This window comes from Chiloscyllium punctatum, chromosome 15, assembly GCF_047496795.1.
Source record: "Chiloscyllium punctatum isolate Juve2018m chromosome 15, sChiPun1.3, whole genome shotgun sequence".
In the NCBI taxonomy this organism is placed as follows: Eukaryota; Metazoa; Chordata; class Chondrichthyes; order Orectolobiformes; family Hemiscylliidae; genus Chiloscyllium; species Chiloscyllium punctatum.
In genome coordinates, this window is record NC_092753.1 from 35,909,605 (window position 1) to 35,928,890 (window position 19,286).

Consider the following 19,286-nt stretch of genomic DNA (forward strand, 5'->3'; position numbering starts at 1 on the left):
CAAAATGCATGAAGGACTATTTCCTTCATCAATTTGTTGCATGTTCATTAAAGCAGAATACAGTGATAGATCTGATTCAAAGTAATGTATTTGATGTGCAGTTGTGTTGCTGCAGTGTAAAATGCATATTGCAGTTATTCAAATATACAAAGGAACATCTGGAATGATTAATAGAGAAATGGATTATGAGGAATGGCTATGTAATTAAATTTGTTCTCACTGAAAAGGAGAAGGTTGAGAATTTGATATGATTTCCATTCTTAGAATTATAAAAATGACTGTATAACAAGGATTATGATGAGTTTTTTTTACCAGGTCTAGAAATAAAGAGGAAAATAAGTGTCATTTAAGACCAGAAGACATAAGTGCAAAAGTAAACCAGTCAGCTCCCCCATTCAAAGAGATTGTCTCATCTGAAAGTCCTCAACTTCACATTCTTGTCACCCCCATAACCCTTGATTAATGGGATTAAAAAATCTTTCCATCTCAGCCTCAAGTATACTTCATGAAACAGCCTCCACAGCTGTCTAAGGTAAAACAATTCTACAGATCCACTACCTTGTGAAAAAAGAAATGCCTCCTCATGTTTGTCTTAACTGGACAACTCCTTACTCTGAAAGTATTCCCTCTGTCCCTCGACTCTACCATAAAGGAACAACCTCAGTATCTACCCTGTCAAGTCCCCTAAGAATCTTATAGCTTCGGTGAGGTCATCTCTCATTCTTCTAATCTGTAATGAGTATAAGGCTCAACCTACTCAATCTCTCTTCATCAGAAAATTTCTCTATGTCCTCGATTAAACTTCCAAGGCATAATGAATCTTCTCTGCACTATCTCCAATGTCAGTAGATCTTTCCTAAAGGACCCAAATCTGTTCACAGTATTTCAGCTGTTATCTGATGAGGCCCTTATATAATTTGAGAAAACATACCTATTTTTATACTCTGTTACCTTTGAACTTAAGACTAATATTCCATTTTTTTTCACTATGACCTGCTGAGCTTGCATGCTAGCTTTCTTGTGATTCAAGCAAGAGGATCCACCAAAGCCCCTCTTTGCTGTTGCTTTCTGCAGTCTTTCACCATTTCAACAATATTCGGCTTATGCCAACACTGACTTACATGTAGTGTTTGCAATCGATTATAAAAATCAGGCCTGGCTTAATGTCAAACAAGGGGTGACATGAGCCTAGACTGTGAAATGGTCTTTTTGCTGAAGACTCCTCTTGTTAAAGTGACGAGAGAATTCATCATTGTCACAGGAAAGCATGTGTCTCATCCAGGGCAGATGTATGAAGTAAGTAAAATATTAGTCTTGCTGTCATTCATGCATTTCAATTTACTTTATTATAATATATTTTGTTTGTCATGAATTAATTATAAAGTCCCCCCTGAAATGCCTTGTAAAGGTCAATGTTTTGTATGTTTCATTTTGGATTGCCTTAATGGCAATTTTGAAGCAAGACAACTATAATTACAAATTTGAAACCATATTCGAAAGGTTGCAATGTGTGGAAGAAATGTTATCTTATAATAACCTTCAGGGTTTTATTAGCTATAGAAAATCAAATTAATATTTGTTTTTTATTGTAATCCATTTTCTATAACCTAGCTTTGCAAAGTAATATCAATACAGGAGATGCTGTGAAGTTCTTTTTCGATTGCAGTTCAGTGCTTCTGAAAGAATCATTAAGTATTCCCTTAGTCTAGCCACATGATCAATCATGAACTCATGCTGGTTTTTACATGGGAATCATGGCAAGTCATGAGGAAACCTGCCACTGGTCATCATATCTTTCTACAGGGTAATACATTGAAAGGAAGTTGAGTCTGAAATAGTTTTAAGACTGCATTCTGGATAGTAGTAATTCCGACTTGCAGAATTATTATTCTTGCAACACAAACCTGATTTAAGTGAAGGTTCTTTGTTCATATTGAATCCAGATCAATAGCAAATTGAAGATAAAGTTAAAATCTAAGGATGATAAATTAAATTAACTTGATGTCATTCTGGATACAGAATTTCATCCTGAGGTGGAACAACTTTAGTTCAGTTCTAATGAAATATCACTTCCACTCAGACACCCCTTAATTCTCCATTTGGTCATGCTTCCCAAATCAACAATAATAATAGTAATTTCAGCAGGAGATTTGCAGGGAGGACAGCTATGATTTTTCAGGGATGTCCTAAAAGCATCCCCGAAGAGTTTATGGGAGGTCCTTGCTTTTGACCAACCAAATTGGAGAGAGAATTTGATGGAAGTTGCAGAGACAAAGCAGAAGTGTCTGAGGGAGTCCAATCAACCCATCAATGTAACCCTTTAAAGATTGCATACGGCAAAATCTGCAAATTGTAGATTGGGATTATCAGCCAGCTCAGAACACCTCAAACTTGAGTTGGAAGAAGTCTGATCCCAAGGGGCTGTTGAAGAGAAGAGAATTTAAAGTTGATTGAGTTAGTTTAAAAAGGGATTGAATTGCTCAGTATGGGAAATAAAAATAAAGCTAGTAATATACTGACTTTGCTTCAGCACCAGAAAAAAAGGTAAATGAGAGTTTTACATGCAAATAGTTTGCCATAAGCATTAGAAAGTGGGAGGTTAGTAAGTGAAAGACAGATGTGGAGCCACAGCTGGTAGTCAAGAGTGCAGAATACCAAGTGTGATTACTTGGTTTGAAAGCTAGTGAATAACTTATTTAAACATTTATGTAAAGGTGGTGCCAGCATGGATTCATTGGGTCAAAGAAGACCCTGTTTCAAAGTTGTAAGTTCTGAATGGGTTCTCAATGATATAAAGATGTTAAAGCCAAGCTGCACAGAAAGTAAAACAAAAACGACTGGACATCTAATTTCAAAAGAGGTGTAAAATGTTACCTGAGGAAGAACAAAAAGTATTCCCAAAGTTGTAGGTGAGAATGGGAAGATGAATTAAACCTGAGGGCCACAAACTAACATGTGATATTTGAAAGAATAATGGACAAAGCAGTAATCTAATTCTTTTTGGTCTTCCTAATTAAGAAATGCTTGCAAGATGAACAGCAGATGTTGTAATCTAGACTCAAGTATATGCGAAGTGTGGATTGGTAAGGTATTTGTATTTATTGATGGCGTAAGACAAAGTAAATCATAGAGCCATAAAGATCTACAGCACAGAAAAAGGTCCATTCACCCACCGCGTAAGTGCCAGTCAATAACAGTCATCCAGCTATTCTAATCCCATTTTCTAGCACTTGGCCCATAGCCCTTGATAGCCTGGGCATTGTAAGTGCACATCCAAATTATCATTAAATGATATGAGAGGTTTTACCTCTACATCTTTACGGCCAGTGAGTTCCAGATTCTCATTACCCTCTGGGATTGTGTTGCATATATTGTGATTGCATGGAAAATGTTTGGGAAAGAGCAAGAGCACAGTAGGGTGATCACAAAGTAAATAAGGATGCTGGAGCTACTGCAACTGGGGCATCTGTGTACTGTATTTTCCATATCCTTCCTGATCATCCCCCTCTTATCCATGTCCTGCTCCTCCTCTTCCTTTAAAAAGCCATATCAGTCTGGAGCTTCTTCGAGGTCCAAACCTAAACATGTGTGCGTGGGTTTCCCCCAAGTGCTCCGGATTCCTCCCACAATCCAAAGATGCGCAGGTTAGGTGAATTGGCCATGCTCATTTGCCCATAGTGTTCAGGGATATGTTGGTTATGTGTAATAGTTAGGGGTAAATGTAGAATAATAGGGTAGGGGAATGGGTCTGGGTGGGTTACTCTTCAGAGGATTGGTGTGGACTTGTTGGGTCAATTGGCCTCTTTCCACACAGTAGGGATTCTATGCTTCTATGAAACTCATCTAAGTAATGTTACTCCTCACTGGGCTAGCATTTTGAAAATCAAGTCAATCAATCTGGAGTCATCACTACGATAAAAGGTTTTCTTTTTAAATGTGAAAAATTCCCCTATTTACCTGTCTCTCAGACCACAGGGTGACTCATGCACACTTATAAAGTCTCTAACTTATTGATTTTAAAAATCTACATCTTACAGCAACCTATGAACTGAAATAAGTTGGCTTTCTTAAGGTTTGAGGTGATTTTCTTAACTGCAGAGAAAGGACAGCTCCTTCCTTTTCAGAGGTTGGATGGTTTCTGACCAAGCATTCACACCCTTATGCTGTTCAGTTATGTGGGATCCAATCACATAGTTGTTGGCAGGCAGGACCTTTGTACATGCTCCCCAGTTCCAGTTCATCTGTAGTAACCTGCTCCTCCGTTTGAATCAACAGCAGTATAAATAACACTTAGAATTAATGTCAGGTAACTTGCTATTGAAAATTGCAGATGGAATAAGAGGCTGGAGAAGATAGGAACAGGAGTAGGTCATTCAGCACCTTGAGCCTGTTTCTCCTTCAATGAGATCATAGCTACTCTGTGGCCTAACTCCATGTACCTGCCTTTGGTTCATATCTCTTAATACCTTTGTTTACTAAAACTTTATCCATTTCAGATTTAAAATTAATAGCAGATCCAGTATTCACTTGCATTTGTGGAAGAGAATTCCAAATATCCATCACCCTTTGTGTGCAGCACAAAGTTTGTGGCAAGGACTAAACACAATAGTTTTGTTTTTTTTCCAATATTTCAGGTAACCTCTGGTCATCCAGTGGAGCTGAAAATGTCAGATATTAAAGTTTTATTTGGATCTTTAGAATTTCTTCAATTAATGTTGGCATAAACATTTTGAAAATTGGTTTTATCTTTCCCCATATTACTCCTGCTACCCAGTAGAATTTCCAATTGGAATTAGTTTGTTCATGGAATCACATTATATCTATTTGATGTACTTAACTATTCAGCAATGTGCAAAAGTTCATAAGGTTAGGTAGTGGGTCGTGACTCTGTGGAACTCATTGCTGCAAAGGGTTGTGGAGGCCAAGCCATTGAGTATAATTATGGGTTTTGAATGAAACATTTTGTACATTTCAATACTCCATTTTTATGTCTAGTAACTGCAAATCTAACAACATTATATATCTCAGAAATCATAATGAGCTCTCCAAAGAAACCAACGTTTGGGTAAATCATTCAAGTGATCAATAGGCTTAATTTTGTACAACTCTCCTCTTCCCAAACTCCTATATCCTCAGCGCCCTCTATCTTTCCTAAAACAAAGTTTATTAGGTTAACCCTAATGGTAAATCATGTCGGTTCAACAAGTGGCAGGAGGCTTTCCTTGGATATGCATCTCTTTTGGTTTTACTCTGTAGGCTATTGGTCAATGAAAGGTCGAGGGAGTTGTCCTTTCTGCTTTTGCGATGTCAATTAAAGGTACCCTTGCACTTTTTCATTCTTATGTCCACACCCCCCACTCCTATCCCTAGCCCCACGAACTCCAACATGTCCCAATGTGCCAGTTGGCCACCGGGAGATCTTGGATTCATTCAATTTCTGGTGTATCCAGAGATGCTCTTCCTCCTTAGTGTACCTGTAATACCAGCAGTGGCCACAACTCTGCCTCTAACAGTCCACCAGCTCTTTAAGGTGAAGTTTCCTCCCGGAGATGGGCAGAAGTTTCACCTTCTTATAATTAAAGACCCTTTGGCTGAAAAATTAAGGTATTTGAGCTGGTGAAGAGAGGTGGTGGGAGTGGGGAGTGTGGGGGGGGAGGGTAGGGTCTGTCTTGAAATTCACACGCAAGTGCGGGAAACTTGCCTTCAGTGAGTCAACTCTGAGTATCGGCTTAACCTTTTCTAAACTGTTAACCATTTCATACAACAAATCAGTTTAATGAACCTTCTTTGAACAATTTCTAATGCAATTAAAAAAATAGCCCAAACTGTACACGGCACTCTAAAAGTATAGTCTCTTCAATGCATTTTACATTTGTAGCCATACCCCTTGCTGTGCAGACCAGCATTTTATTTGCCTTCCTAACTACTTGCTGGACCTGCATACAAACTTTTTTGTGATTCATGTGGATGCACACCAAGATTCCTTTTCAACCGTTACTTCCAGCAGTCTCACTTTCCACTTAAATAATATTCTGTTTTTCTATTCTTCTTGTCAAAATGGGCATATTTTTCCACATTATATGCCGTCAACAAGTATTTCATCCGCACATTTAAACACATTCAATGTCAATTTCAGGATTCCTAACCATAATTCAGTTAATTAACTCTACTTCACTCTACAGACCTGTTGAGTATTTTCAGCATTTTTAGAGTTTATTTCCAATTTGCAGCATCCACAATACTTTGATTTTGAAGTGAAGTTTTCTAATGTGGCTCTGGAATATACAATTCCATTCAAAATGAAAACAAATCCTACTGTGCCCACAATGTTAGGGAGGCATAACAGTTCCAGAGGGAACAAAAAAAGAAATTGAAGGGTAATTTCTGGAAAAGTAAATTCCATTTAGTTGATACAAAAATGACATTGAGCTTGTCATTGCACCATTGGCCCTAATTTGCACACACTAATAAGTTTTTACCTCCTTCCCTGAAGATTCAGGTTTGAGTTCCACATGGGTGGTGGAATCCTATCAGTCATTGGAATGTCTGATTTTTTTTTTGCTTTTGTTCTGATCTTAGATACAGATAATGAGATAACAATAATTCTCTCATTAATTGACTCTCGTACACTCTTTCATATACACACTCCTTAAAAAAATGAAGTTATGTTCCGTTAGTCCTTTCAAATTTGTATTTTTTGGTTTTCAAAATTATTTGATAAGAAGCTACTGCAGAGTAATTGTAGAAAAAATGCTTATGTATAGCTGACTGGCTGGTCCTGCTGCATTCTGGAAAAATGGCTACTGTCAAATGAAACTACTCTTAAAATTACAGCTACGGTTAAAAACATTACCTGAAGTTGAGTTTGTGTTAAAATCGGCTTTTTCCAGTAACATTGGTTCAAACTTTATTGGAATTAATGTCTGAGTGAAAATGAGATGCATGCACTCATTCCTGGTCCTTGAACTCCTCAGGTGAACATTTTCAGAAGGACTATGGCATACGGATTGGTCGCTCAGGATGTCCTGTTGCAGCTGTCATCTCTCTTTTATATTTGTGCTTGAATTCCTAATAGGAGTCAGTCGCCAGATGTTTATTGGGTAGCTTTTATCACAGAGCACCCATACTTGAAAGCATTTGAAGAGTTAAAAGATTCAGGAACCTAGGTTTGTGGCTGGCTCTTGGGTTACATATCTAGACCTGAAGGAAAGTTAATTGTAGATTGTGATAATAGAAACCTCTTCTGAAGGTGAAGGTCGCTGCCTGATCTGTAGGAGCCGTGATGTGGAAGTGCCAGTGTTGGACTGAGTTGGACAAGGTAAAAAAAAAATCACAGGACACCAGGTTATAGTCCATCAGGTTTATTAGAAAACACAAGCTTTTGGACATCTGCTCCTTCTTCAAGTGTTAGGTTGTGTTTTCAAATAAACCTGTTGGACTAGACCCCGGTGTCGTGCGATTTTTAACCTGCTTTGTAAGGACCCTGATGATCATATGTTTGCAGTTCATAACACCTAGCACCTCAGGAAATCAACTGATTGTCATAATGTGATTGTTCTTTCAGCCTGACTGAAACAGCGTGAACATACAAATATTGACTAGCTCTCGAGTCCAGTACAACTCTTCTTCAGAATAGTTCTGAAACAGTGACTCTCTTTCTCTATAGATGCAATCAGATTTGGGTTTCCCCAGCAGGTTCTGTTTTTATTTCAGATTTTCAGCGTCCACAGTGTTTTGCTTTTATTCCTCCACAAGTTCCCTGGAATTGTGTGTCCACTCCTTCCCACTGGAGGTCAGCCCATCTTCCACCACGATACATAGCTCAGCAATTGCCTTTCTGGAAAGACAATATGGTTTTTGCAATATTTGTTGAAAACTGAACATCTGCTTGTGGATTCTCTCTGGCGGATATTGTCCTCTGTACGTGAGGGGTGAGGTACTGTGCGTGTGCCCCTCAATGCCCTCTGTATCTGTGTCCCACTTCCAGGCTCATTATTCTGTTGATCTCAGTGTGGCTGTCCAGCTCTCTACCTCAATCTCTGCTACTTGCTGGAGGTCTCAAAGTCTGACAGCTTGAAGCCCATGACAAATAGCTGCATTCAGTGATCTGGTTTTCCTGAAACCCTTTTTAGTCCTGATATGACATTCAAGTTATGTGCCACCACACTGCTAAACAGGTTTTCAACTGCGTATTGCTACAGTTGCTGTCCACTCAGTTTCACCCTGTGGTATCTTTCATAGCCAGCACTGACCTCTAACACTGAGTCTTTCCCTTATTGCCTCTGGCAAGGCTCCAAAGCTTCATTGTTTTTGCTCAGATCAATCTGTTCAGAGATGCCATTTCAAACATCTGAAGCAGGTTCGACTCGAATCTGGACATCCTGACTTAGAGGAATCTCCATTGTTGCATCTCTGGTAAAATGATAAGAAGTTGGTAAAATTGTGCCCATTGGTCTTGATTACCTTCTGCCTGCGTTTCAAGGTAAACTTCTCCAGCCAGCTGGGGCTGCCTTTAGTAGGATCTCCTCGTAACCAATAATCGTCAGGCTCTCCCTTTGACAACTATCACCAGCATTTTCTATACTCCTGCCTTCCAGCTGGTCTCTAGTGAGCTGGAAAACATCTAGCCATTATCTCTGCCTCTCAGACTGCTGAGGAATGTTTGCGGGTAAAGGGACAGTTAGAAAATGGGAAGCCTTCAAAAGTGAGATAATGAGAGTCCAGAGACAATAGTTTCCTGTTAGGGTGAAGGGTAAGGCTGGTAGGTGGAGGGAATGCAGGATGACTAGAGAAATTGAGGTTTTGGTAAAGTCCAGAATCACTCACACTGTCTGTGACACAACTGCCTCCAGTGATCTCCCCTCCACTGCCTCCAAACTCAGTCCCTCAGCCCCACACTGCCCAGTTCTACCTGCTTCCCAAGATCCACAAACCCAACTACCCCAGATAATCCATTGTCTCCACATGCTCCTGCCCCACTGAACTTATTTCTTCCTATCTCGACTCCATCATCTCCCCCTTGGTCCACACACTTCCCACCTACATCCACGACACTAACCACGCCTTCCACTTGTTCAGTAATTTCCAGTCTTTGGCTCCCAGCGCTCTATCTTCGCTTTGGATGTGCAGTCCTCATATATGTCCATATCCCACAAGGATGGCCTACAACCCCTCAGTTCCTTCCTCTCCAACAGACCCATCCAGTCCTCCTCCATCATTACTCTCGTCTGCCCTGCCAAACTTGTCCTCACCCTTAATAACTTTTCCTTTAACACCCCGTATTTCCTCCAATTTGTCACTTATATAAATGTGTTGGATGTGAACATAAGAGGTATGGTTAGTAAGTTTGCAGATGACATCAAAATTGGAGGTGTAGTTGACAGCGACAAACGTTACTTCTGAGTACAAAGAGATCTTGATCAGATGGGCCAATGGGCCGAGGACTGGCAGATGGAGTTTAACTTAGATAAATGTGAGGTGCTGCATTTTGGAAAGGTAAATCAGAGGAGGACCCATACTTAATGGTAAGTTGCTGAGGAGTGTTGCTGAATAAAGAGACCTTGAATTGCAGTTTTATAGTTCCTTGAAAGTGGAATCACAGGTAGATAGGATAGAAGGCATTTAGTATGCTTTCCTCTATTGGTCAGTGCATTGTGTATAGGCGTTGGGAGGTCATGTTGCAGCTGTGCAGGACATTGTTTAGGCCACTGTTAGAGTACTGAGTGCAATTCTGGTCTCCCTGCTTTAGGAAGGATATTGTGAAACTTGAAATGGTTCAGAAAAAAATTACTAGAATGTTGCCAGGGTTGGAGAGTTTGAGCTGTAGGGAGAGGCTGAATAGGCTGGGGCTATTTTTCCTGGAGCTTTGGAGACTGAGGGGTGACCTTATAGAGATTCATAAAATCATGAGTGGCATGGATAGGGTAAATAGACAAAGCGTTTTTCCTGGGGTTGGGGAATCCAGAACTAGAGGACATAGGTTTAAGATGGGAGGGGAAAGTTTTGTACCTTCAGGGCAATTTTTCACGCAGAGGGTGGTGCATGTTTGGAATGAGCTGCCAGAAGAAGGCTGGTACAATTACAGTATTGGATGAGTATATGAATGGGAAGAGTTTAGAGGGATATGGGCCAAATGCTGGCAAATTGGACGATTTATTTAGGATGTCTGGTCGGTGTGGATGAGTTGGACCCAAGGGTCTGTTTCTGTCTTGCATATCTCTGTGATTCTCTGGCTCAAGATACAACATTTCACATTTGAAATCCTTCTATGAAAAAAAATGTTCACATAATTGTGCTATTTGGGAATTTAATTTTTTTTGTGACTCACATTTCTCTTTCCAGTCATTTTTGTTGCCGCAGTCAGTACTTGTTGTGTAGCAGTCACCCAACAGTAAAGTGACAAGGGATTAAACTAAGGCATTTGCACCTTAATGAGGTGCAAAGAGTTGGGTGAGCAGCAGGATTTGCCTATTATAGCTGGAGCAATTAATATATTATAAGGGCTGTCTATGTCATTGACACCTAAGGAATGGTGAATATTAATTGGCTGGGAAAAATAGCTCACTAACCATGTGTAATCCAAGTACTGGGACTGTTTCTTTTTAACCTTGCATTTTGTATATTTAAAATGTTTTTTTGAACAAAAATAAATTATTTGACTTCAATTCTATCTTCGAGGTTGGCATGGAGACAAGGTTGAGAAAATACAATATGATTCATTCCCACTGTGGGAAACCTTCCCACTTTGTCATAGGATTGGCTATGCCATAGAAATGGATATCCATTTAAGATGGTTAAGGCCATGCCCATGGCAAAAATTATTCCTCTGGATGGATTTTTCTATCCACAATCGGGCAGCTTGATGACTCAGTGGTTAGCACTGCTGCCTCACAGCCCCAGGGACTTTGGTTCGATTCCTGCCTCAGGTGACTGTCTGTACTGAGTTTGCACATTCTCCCCCTGTCTACGTGGGTTTCCTCCAGGTGCTCCGGTTTCCTCCCACAATCCAAAGATGTGTAGGTCAGGTGAATTGGCCATACTAAATTGTCCATAATGTTAGGTGCATTAGTCAGAGGGAAATGGGTCTGGGTAGGTTACTCTCTGGAGAGTTGGTGTGGCCAAATAGCCTGTTTCCACACTGTAGGGAATCTAATCCAAAGGGCTTGTTCGGTTTGGCTTATATAGATTTAGATTGGGATCTCTGCCTCTGAGGGTGCCTTCATATTGCAATGTCTGCAATCTGCCTCAGCATTGCTTCTCTCTCCTAAAGGAGCTGCTGAGGCTCCAAACTGTTGACCTTCTGATTGCTAGCATTGGGGCCATTAGAGAGTGAGGTGGTCACCAAAACCAAGGCTGCCTCTCAGCATTGCAGCACCAATTTTGCTACTGGTAACGAGTGTCTCAGGATTCTTATTTACTCCTGAGATTTGACTCACACCATAACCCTACCTCCTCTCCCCCCTACTTTCCTTCAGTGAAATTCTATATAAAAGCACACCACCAAGGCACAAAGGCCTGCAAAAGGTGGATGGATACTCAGATTATTCATTCAGGAAATCTTTCAATGCACCCAACCTCTTTGCAGCTTACAACATAGGGTACGTTGCTCAATACAAAAGGGCAGAAAAGCTTGTAAAAGATGAAGTTTTTTTGTGGAACGAGGTATTCTTGATTTAGTATTCATAGAAACTACACTAGGGATAGGGCAATTTATTTGCTGCTATATTTGCTGGGTGAAGGACTCCCTAATCACTGAAAAATGCAATAATCCAGATCTTCTGATTGGAAGATAGTTATTACAATAACATACCCTGATAGATCCAAAGGACCCTCAGAATTCTGAACTCCACTGGAATTGCTCAAGAAGTTTAGTCTTTTGATAAGCAATTACCCAACATTTGGAACCTCTTTAAAATAAACAGTTTCCCACTCTTGGATTAGTCACCTGAATTTTCCCAACATATCCCTCCCAGCCCGAACTGACTCGACCCAATCCTTCTGTCCAAACTGACCTGTCCTGATTGACTAGCCCCTCCCCCCCACCCCAGTCCCCTCCAATGTGTCATCCTATGGTACTCCCCGATACCTCAGATGCCCTCCCTGAGCGGACTGACCCATGGTCACCCTAGCTCATCATGCTCCTTCATTCACTCATGTACCATCCTACCCTCCTCGCAACCTTTCACTCTATCTCCTCACCCATGTAGGTGGAAGTGGGTACTGCAGATGCTGGAGATTAGAGTCAAGATTAGAGTGGTGCTGGAAAAGTCGGGCGGCATCCGAGGAGCAGGAAAAACAATGTTTTGGACAAAAGCCCTTCATAAGGAATCCTAATCTTGACTCCTCACCCATCTGTCAGCCTTCATGCCAGGAACACCTTTCTCCCCAAAACTCATCTGTCATGCCAGCCTCCTCACCATGTACCTTTCACATTTACCTTCACTCTGTAGTTTTTGAATAGCTTTAAATGAAGATTTTTGATTTGTAGCATTTTTAGTTAGGAGCTAGTACTGTTTTTAAAAAAAGGGGAAATGGCTGGTCTTCCACACCCTCTTAATGATGTGACTCCATGAGGGTTCACCTGGATTGAAGCTACATTACACAGGGTTAAAAAAAAAGTAGAGCAAAATCAGCAATCTGATCACAATTGCTGCTCTCCAGAAAGTGCAGACCAATGACTATTTAAAATAAAAGGACATTTCCACAAAAAGGACAACTGAGGACAGCATCTTAGAGGTTTAGTATGCAAGGGTGTTGATGCACTTCTTCCTGTGTTTTCTATGCATCACTTGGTATAGATCTCAGTGACATCTTTATTTTATAGAAAGACACAGTTTGAGTTTTGTACGTTGAATATATTTACTCCTGTACATGTAGGTCTTTGAATATTACATGTGAAAAACTGTCTGATTTGTTTTCAGTGACTTACAGCCTGAGCCAGGTGGATTTGGAAATAATGTGTTTGGAAATGGAGCGATTAATCAGAATATGGGCCAGAAAATGTGTAAGTCTTTGCAAAGTAAGCTTTCCTACTCTTCAAAGAATTGAAATGTTGGGGACCATATAAAAAAGAAGTGTTTTAATACGCCTTCTCAGATGGAAGGCATCAGCTCAGAACATCAGAGTTGCCTGGAAAGAATTTCATATCGGGGAGCCTTTTTTATATACATATACAATATTCTGCAATGCTCTCTGAGAGGTGTTGTTGAGTTAGTAATATTTCAGTAACTTTCAAAGGTAAGCTGCATTCATTGCTGATGAAAGGCTGTTTTTAAAAACCAGCGTAATACTAAACCACTTGGTCAAAGCATAGCTCCCAGTCTGAGGAGAAATTGTGATTGATAGCTGATTCTGGAACTCTCAGAAATGGACATGGCCATTTGGCTGGGGTCTTGTTAGTCAGCAACACGGTGTTCAGGCACCACCTGTGACAAAACAGTAATGGAAGCCACAGCCAGTGGCCAATCAGGCAGGGTGTTGGGGGGAGGTGGGCGAGTGTGGGGAGGGGAGAAACCTGTTGCATCTTTGAATATTTTATCGTGTGAAGGAACTGATAACGTGGCACCCCAAAGGGACGTAATGCATTTCCATTTCAAATATGAACATGCATTTTTTTGAATGGGAAAGTTTTGACCATGCTGAACTTATGATTTTACTATTAATTTTGGTCTTCAGTTGTTTTATGAAATGGTTTAATTAAGAACCTGCTTCCTTTCTTCCAGACAAAGAACAATAGCAGCATGTAGAGGGTGGGGGCATAAAGGAGCAAGATTAAAGACTGACGTTCTAATGTGTGTCAAGATGTACTCCCTATTGGCTCAGATACTTCCTCAAATTATTTAAATTGACCTTCCCGTCACCCTAAGTACACAATTTGGTAAATTAGTTTTCCTACATGGTTTCTCTATTTAGTACTATTAATTTGGTTGTCCATTTTTTTGAATACTTGAGAACTTTATGACTCTAATTTTTTGCAATTGACTCATATATTATTTCAAGTTCTAATTTGTTGCACATCATAAAAAGAAATGGATACTTCTTGAATTCTGTCCTGTAGAATCACAATGGCCCAGATTATCTAGACTCCTAAAAGTTAAAAATTAGTTCAGAGATATGAGTTGAGTTCCTATGGAACTCCCAATACACTGACTCAGTTGGGAATCGAATGGGAAGATCAAACCTCAGACAGATAATTCCTCCATTCTCTGCGACCATCCAAAAATGTTTTTGATACTGAGTTAATGTGATAGTTCAGACTTTTCCTAGATAGTTACCCAGAACATGTTAGCTGGCAACTCCTAGTCTAACACAGGGGTAACCATACAACTGACTACCCTGACTCCCCTCTCAAACTCCTGCCAATGCCTCTGACCTCTGACACTGCCTGACCATTCACCACCACCAAACTCCTCGGCTGACTCTCTCACTCCCCGACCACGATTCCCTTACTACCCCTGCAATCTGGTTCCCCTCTGATGCAATCCTCCAATGTCCCCTGAACGGACTTGAACTCATTTGACCATACCATTTAATTCTCTCCCTGAAACTCCCCTGACCTGACCTGAATAGCTCCTGGAACTGACAACAAGACCTGATCCGTCTGCACCTTCCAATCCACCTAACCACTTATTCACTAACCATTTCACCAACTTACCTCATTTACCTGTACCCATATAACATACCCACACTCATCGATTTCACAGCTGCACATGCACCCATTCACTCATACATACTTTTATTTACTGACTCTCATTCAGAAACCATTGGAAAGCTTTATAAGTATTTGAAGATTTTTAGTGTGTTATGAATGCTTGACCACCTGCCTCCAGTGGAAGGGCTTTAAATCGAATAGAAAAGGTTTAGAGAAATACCGGCCAAACACAGGTAAGTGGGGCTAGTTTTGCATACAAAGATGCCACCATAGAATGGCAACTTTGTACACTTTTCACTGTACTCCTGTAATCCTGTACTTGTACATGTGACACTTTAGATTTTATCTGAATCTAAACTTGGTTGGCATGGACTAGTTGGACTGAAGGGTTTGTTTCCATGCTGTATGACTCTATGACTCTAAATTAAGGTATGCTGTTTGTACCTGACAATTCTGGGATTCAAAGTCCTGCCAGAAATGTGGAGCTTGTTCAGAAGGGAAGAAGTTTGAGCAGAAAAGTCACCCAATGGTGATTGCCATTCCTCTGAGATTTCAGGACAATGTTAACTAAAATAATCTTTTCTTGCTTCCAGCTCTCCAGGAGAATTGGGTGTCAGAGTACTTCTGTGAAATCAACTCATTGAATTTAGAGCCGCAGCGTTATTCAGTCTTGGAAATTCTTTATCTTCCCTTTCACATAGGAAAATCCTATTGTACCATTTTGTTAATGAATGAACAGGTATTATACTTTTTTAAAAATTATAAGTGGAATATAATTGGAAGGTGAATTTAGTCTCAATGGTTAACTTTCTCTAGCTGCTATAATAAAAACAGACTTTGACCAAAGATACAACAAAAGCCCATTATAATGTGAATGCTGAGGTCCAAAGAACTTACACTGTGTTATAACTGGTCCATGTTAGAGCCAACAACTCTTTCTCACACCTCTGGCTAACTCCCAACAAGTTAAAATCCATTACAAAGACTCCAAAAATGCCATTTCTATCCAACATTTGCAAGTTAAATTATTTCACTAATACAATTTTAAGTAACGTTTATAGTTGCCTTGCTATGATACGATATCTCTGTCACAGAGAAAATTTCGATTTTGCACCCATCCTGTTTCTGTGTACTGTGATTGGATTACTGTCTGAAATACATTGAGTAGCACTTAATTTCACTGAAAGAAGCAAAAATCTGGGACTCAATAAATAATTGTGAAATCGATCTGAATTGCAGATTTAAACATTAAAAGGCTTGTTTTGATTCACAGTCTGCAAAGTAAATGTTCAAGAAGGGTTTGTTTGAATCTGCAATTGCATTCCTACAGAACATCCTGATCAGCTCCCAGGGCCAGCTTATATCGCTGTGAGGTTTTGCTGCTACTGGGGAAAGGGTATAGTAATCAATGTTGCTTACTGTCAGTATTCTGCTCAGTGTTGCAGTCAAGGAGTTAAAAAGGAAAACTTTTGAACAATATACCAAATAAAGGTTCACAATCTGGAGTATATACAGACTATTATAGCTGAACTTTAACTAATAATAAAACTCTCATTTTTCACACAAAATGAAAATTTAAAGTATGTACTTTGTTTTGGAGTCAGGAGTCACCTGTGCTATAAATAAATTCATAGCATATTGAATGAGGTTAGAGCAGATTTCCTTTGTATAAGAATATTTCCCAATAACCTTTACATTAAAAAGCTTCTTGCAATTTAGTAATGTGAAAATTAGAAGCAAGTTATTCATATTAGTTATTGCTTCAAGGCTATCAATGAAGTTTTATGGAAGTGGTTTGCTTCTGGTGTGTGTCCATAGAGCAAAAATCCTGTAGGAGGCATGAAGTACTTTTTATTCATTCATGGAATATGGATATTGAGTGGGGAATGTATCAGAGTTACTTAAGTGTTGCTGGGTCAAAATCTTGGAACTCCCTCTATGACATAACTGTGGGTCGACTTACAACAAATGGACTGTCATAGACCTAGAAGGCCGCTCACCACCAACACCTCAAAGGCAACTAGGGATAGGCAATAAATGCTGACCCAGCCAGTAATCCCACATCTTGTGAATGAATAAAACAAAAAAAAACTTGTGTTGTATTGAAAGGGGCTTCCAAATCAATCAAACACCATTGCAACTAAATTTTATCTGAAAAAGCTCCTGGTAAACACCACAAAAGTAACCAATCAAATTCTTATACTTTCTTTCCTCCACAGAACATTCTACACCTCCGTGTAATTGATTTTGTCTTATCCATTCTCCTAACATACCACAACATAAAGATATTTCTTCTGGCTTCTCCTTTTGTTGTTTTGGTTATTAATTGAAACCACTGTCTCTCACTCTCTCGAACTCTTAACTTCTGTGAAGTGAGTAAGAATGAGAGTATCAGGAGTAGTTGATAGATTTGAGATTACAGTGAAATCAGCTATGATCTTTAATGGCAGACCAGGCTCAAAGGGCTGAATGACTTACTTCTGCTAAGTTATATTTTTATATATGTTAAGAAGATTCTGTAAGTTTATATCACAATGACTTTCTGTGGTCTGTTCACTTGTGAAAGCCCAATCCATGTGAATCACATGGATCCTGATGTCATATAGAAATTCTAATTAGCTGTCTTTGGAACTCCCCAATTCCATTCTAGCTTGGAGTTAAATAAACGATTTAAGGCAATCCTCTTTCTACAGCTTGACATTGCCAACATCTCCCTGAGGATGTTGGAATCTAAAGGCTTGATTTTCTTTTTGCAGAGTCACAGAAACTCTGTGGATCTTTACAGATGATATGCAATTCCAGTATTCCAACTGCTTATTTCCCCACTCTCAGTTACCTTAGGTTTTGCTGGTACAAGAAAAGTTTGAAATCATGACCTAGTTGGCTCTATTACTAGGCTAGGCATCTCCGAGTTCTGTGCAGTTCCTGTGGAAGTAAGCCAGCTTCTCAAGGACTCATGGTTCACAGCCCCTCAGAGAAGATGTGAACTGTCATTGAATTTGAGAAACTTCTAAAAGGTAACTTGACAACATCTTAACCATTGCACCCATTCTTCCTTCATGTCAAATCATGATACTGCCCACCTCAGTTGCCTCTCATAGACACATGCCAATGCATGGCACTTCCATGATCATTCACCAGTAAACAATCTGTAGAGGTCCAATCCACCCTACAGTCGCAATGGCATTATGTGGAACTGTCTTTATTTGTCATTGGACTCTACCTGACTTTTTTCTTGAGCTTGTGTTGTCTAGTCTTAACTAATATTTAAATTTCTTTTTATCCTTCCTTAACATTTTTAAGGATATCTACCTGATGTGACTTTTCAAAATCTTTATCTTTATAATTATATTTCTAGCATTCCCTAACACTTTATAACAATGACCAGCACCAATTTTATTAATGAGTTAACTTCATTAATTTAATGCAGCTGAAAGCAGGAACCAAAGGGGAAAGAGCTTGCAATTTATTTTGCATCTTTCAAGTCTTTGGCACATTGTAAGATCCGAGATGCTATTTTTGCCATGTTATCACAGCTTTTAATTAAGAAAATGCACATTTCATAAACAGCAATGGAATCAGAGGATCTGTTTTAGTGAATGTTCCAGTATTATGAAGTTAGTGAAAGTACTCACAAGCTGTTAAATGCTTCCTCTTTCTGTGACCACAAATGCCATTATACCACCTGAAAAGGCTGAGTAGTCCTATATGATAGGACAATTCTATGTACTATCTATCCATACCCAGTGGATGTGAGTGTCTGGGTAGAAGTCAATCTAGAATTGCAAACTAGACCTCTGGTCTCCATTCGCTTGGGCTGTCTTAAACTGGGATTTAAGACATTCCACTTGCTGACTTAGAGGTAAAATTGCTACCACCAAGTCCATATATTGTTCTTGTTTTGGTGATATTTGTTCATGGATAAATGTTGACTAGGATTCCAGTAAATCCTCCCCCAGCTTGTTTGACGACTGCCATGGGATCTTTTATCAACTGACCATGTGTTTAATGTCCCATCAAAAATTAGGCATCTCTGACAGTGCAACACTTGCACAGTCCTGAATTGATATTTCAGAGTAGATGATGTTCCTAAGTGACTGAAGTAGGACTGGACTCCATACCCTTTCAACTCTGAATGAAGATGCTACAGCTTAGTAAAGGATGCCATCTATGTTGCACTGTTTCATGGGAAGTGGAAAAATATTTCATGAAAAGTAGGAAGTAGCAGTTAATCTGTTATCAACCTGTTATAAGAGTCTTCTGAAACTTCATTGATGAGAAGGTACCGTCAAAATAACAACCTTAATGAGTCATGTATATATTTCCATAAAAGGTTCTTTTTGATTTGATTTATTCATGCTAATAGCTTTGTCATTCACTTTTGGTGCTATTGTGCTCTGTTTTCAACATGAAACTGTTTTATTTGTTTTTATAGATTGGAGAATTTGTGTACTGTCTGGAAGGAACTGGCTGCATACCATTGCCTTGTACTGGATTAGAAGTGTTCAGTCCTGATGCTGTATCGAACTATTGTGCTGCTCCAGGTATTTTCTGGTAGCGACTATTCAATAACAATCAATAATACAATTCTTGAAAAATTCATTTAGGATGTGAGATGGGCCAATAGGTCGAGAAG

The 19,286-nt window shown here is 39.5% G+C and overlaps 1 protein-coding gene across 1 annotated transcript in view; it reads left to right on the plus strand.

Moving 5' to 3' along the window:
• The window catches only part of LOC140486199 (cilia and flagella-associated protein 47-like), a 482,883-nt gene that overhangs the window by 191,301 nt on the left and 272,296 nt on the right, over window positions 1–19,286 (plus strand). The window contains exons 42-44 of the mRNA XM_072584990.1: window positions 12,921–13,003; window positions 15,244–15,389; window positions 19,086–19,194. Coding sequence (XP_072441091.1) covers window positions 12,921–13,003; window positions 15,244–15,389; window positions 19,086–19,194 — 338 coding nt within the window. The remainder of the gene's footprint in view (window positions 1–12,920; window positions 13,004–15,243; window positions 15,390–19,085; window positions 19,195–19,286) is intronic.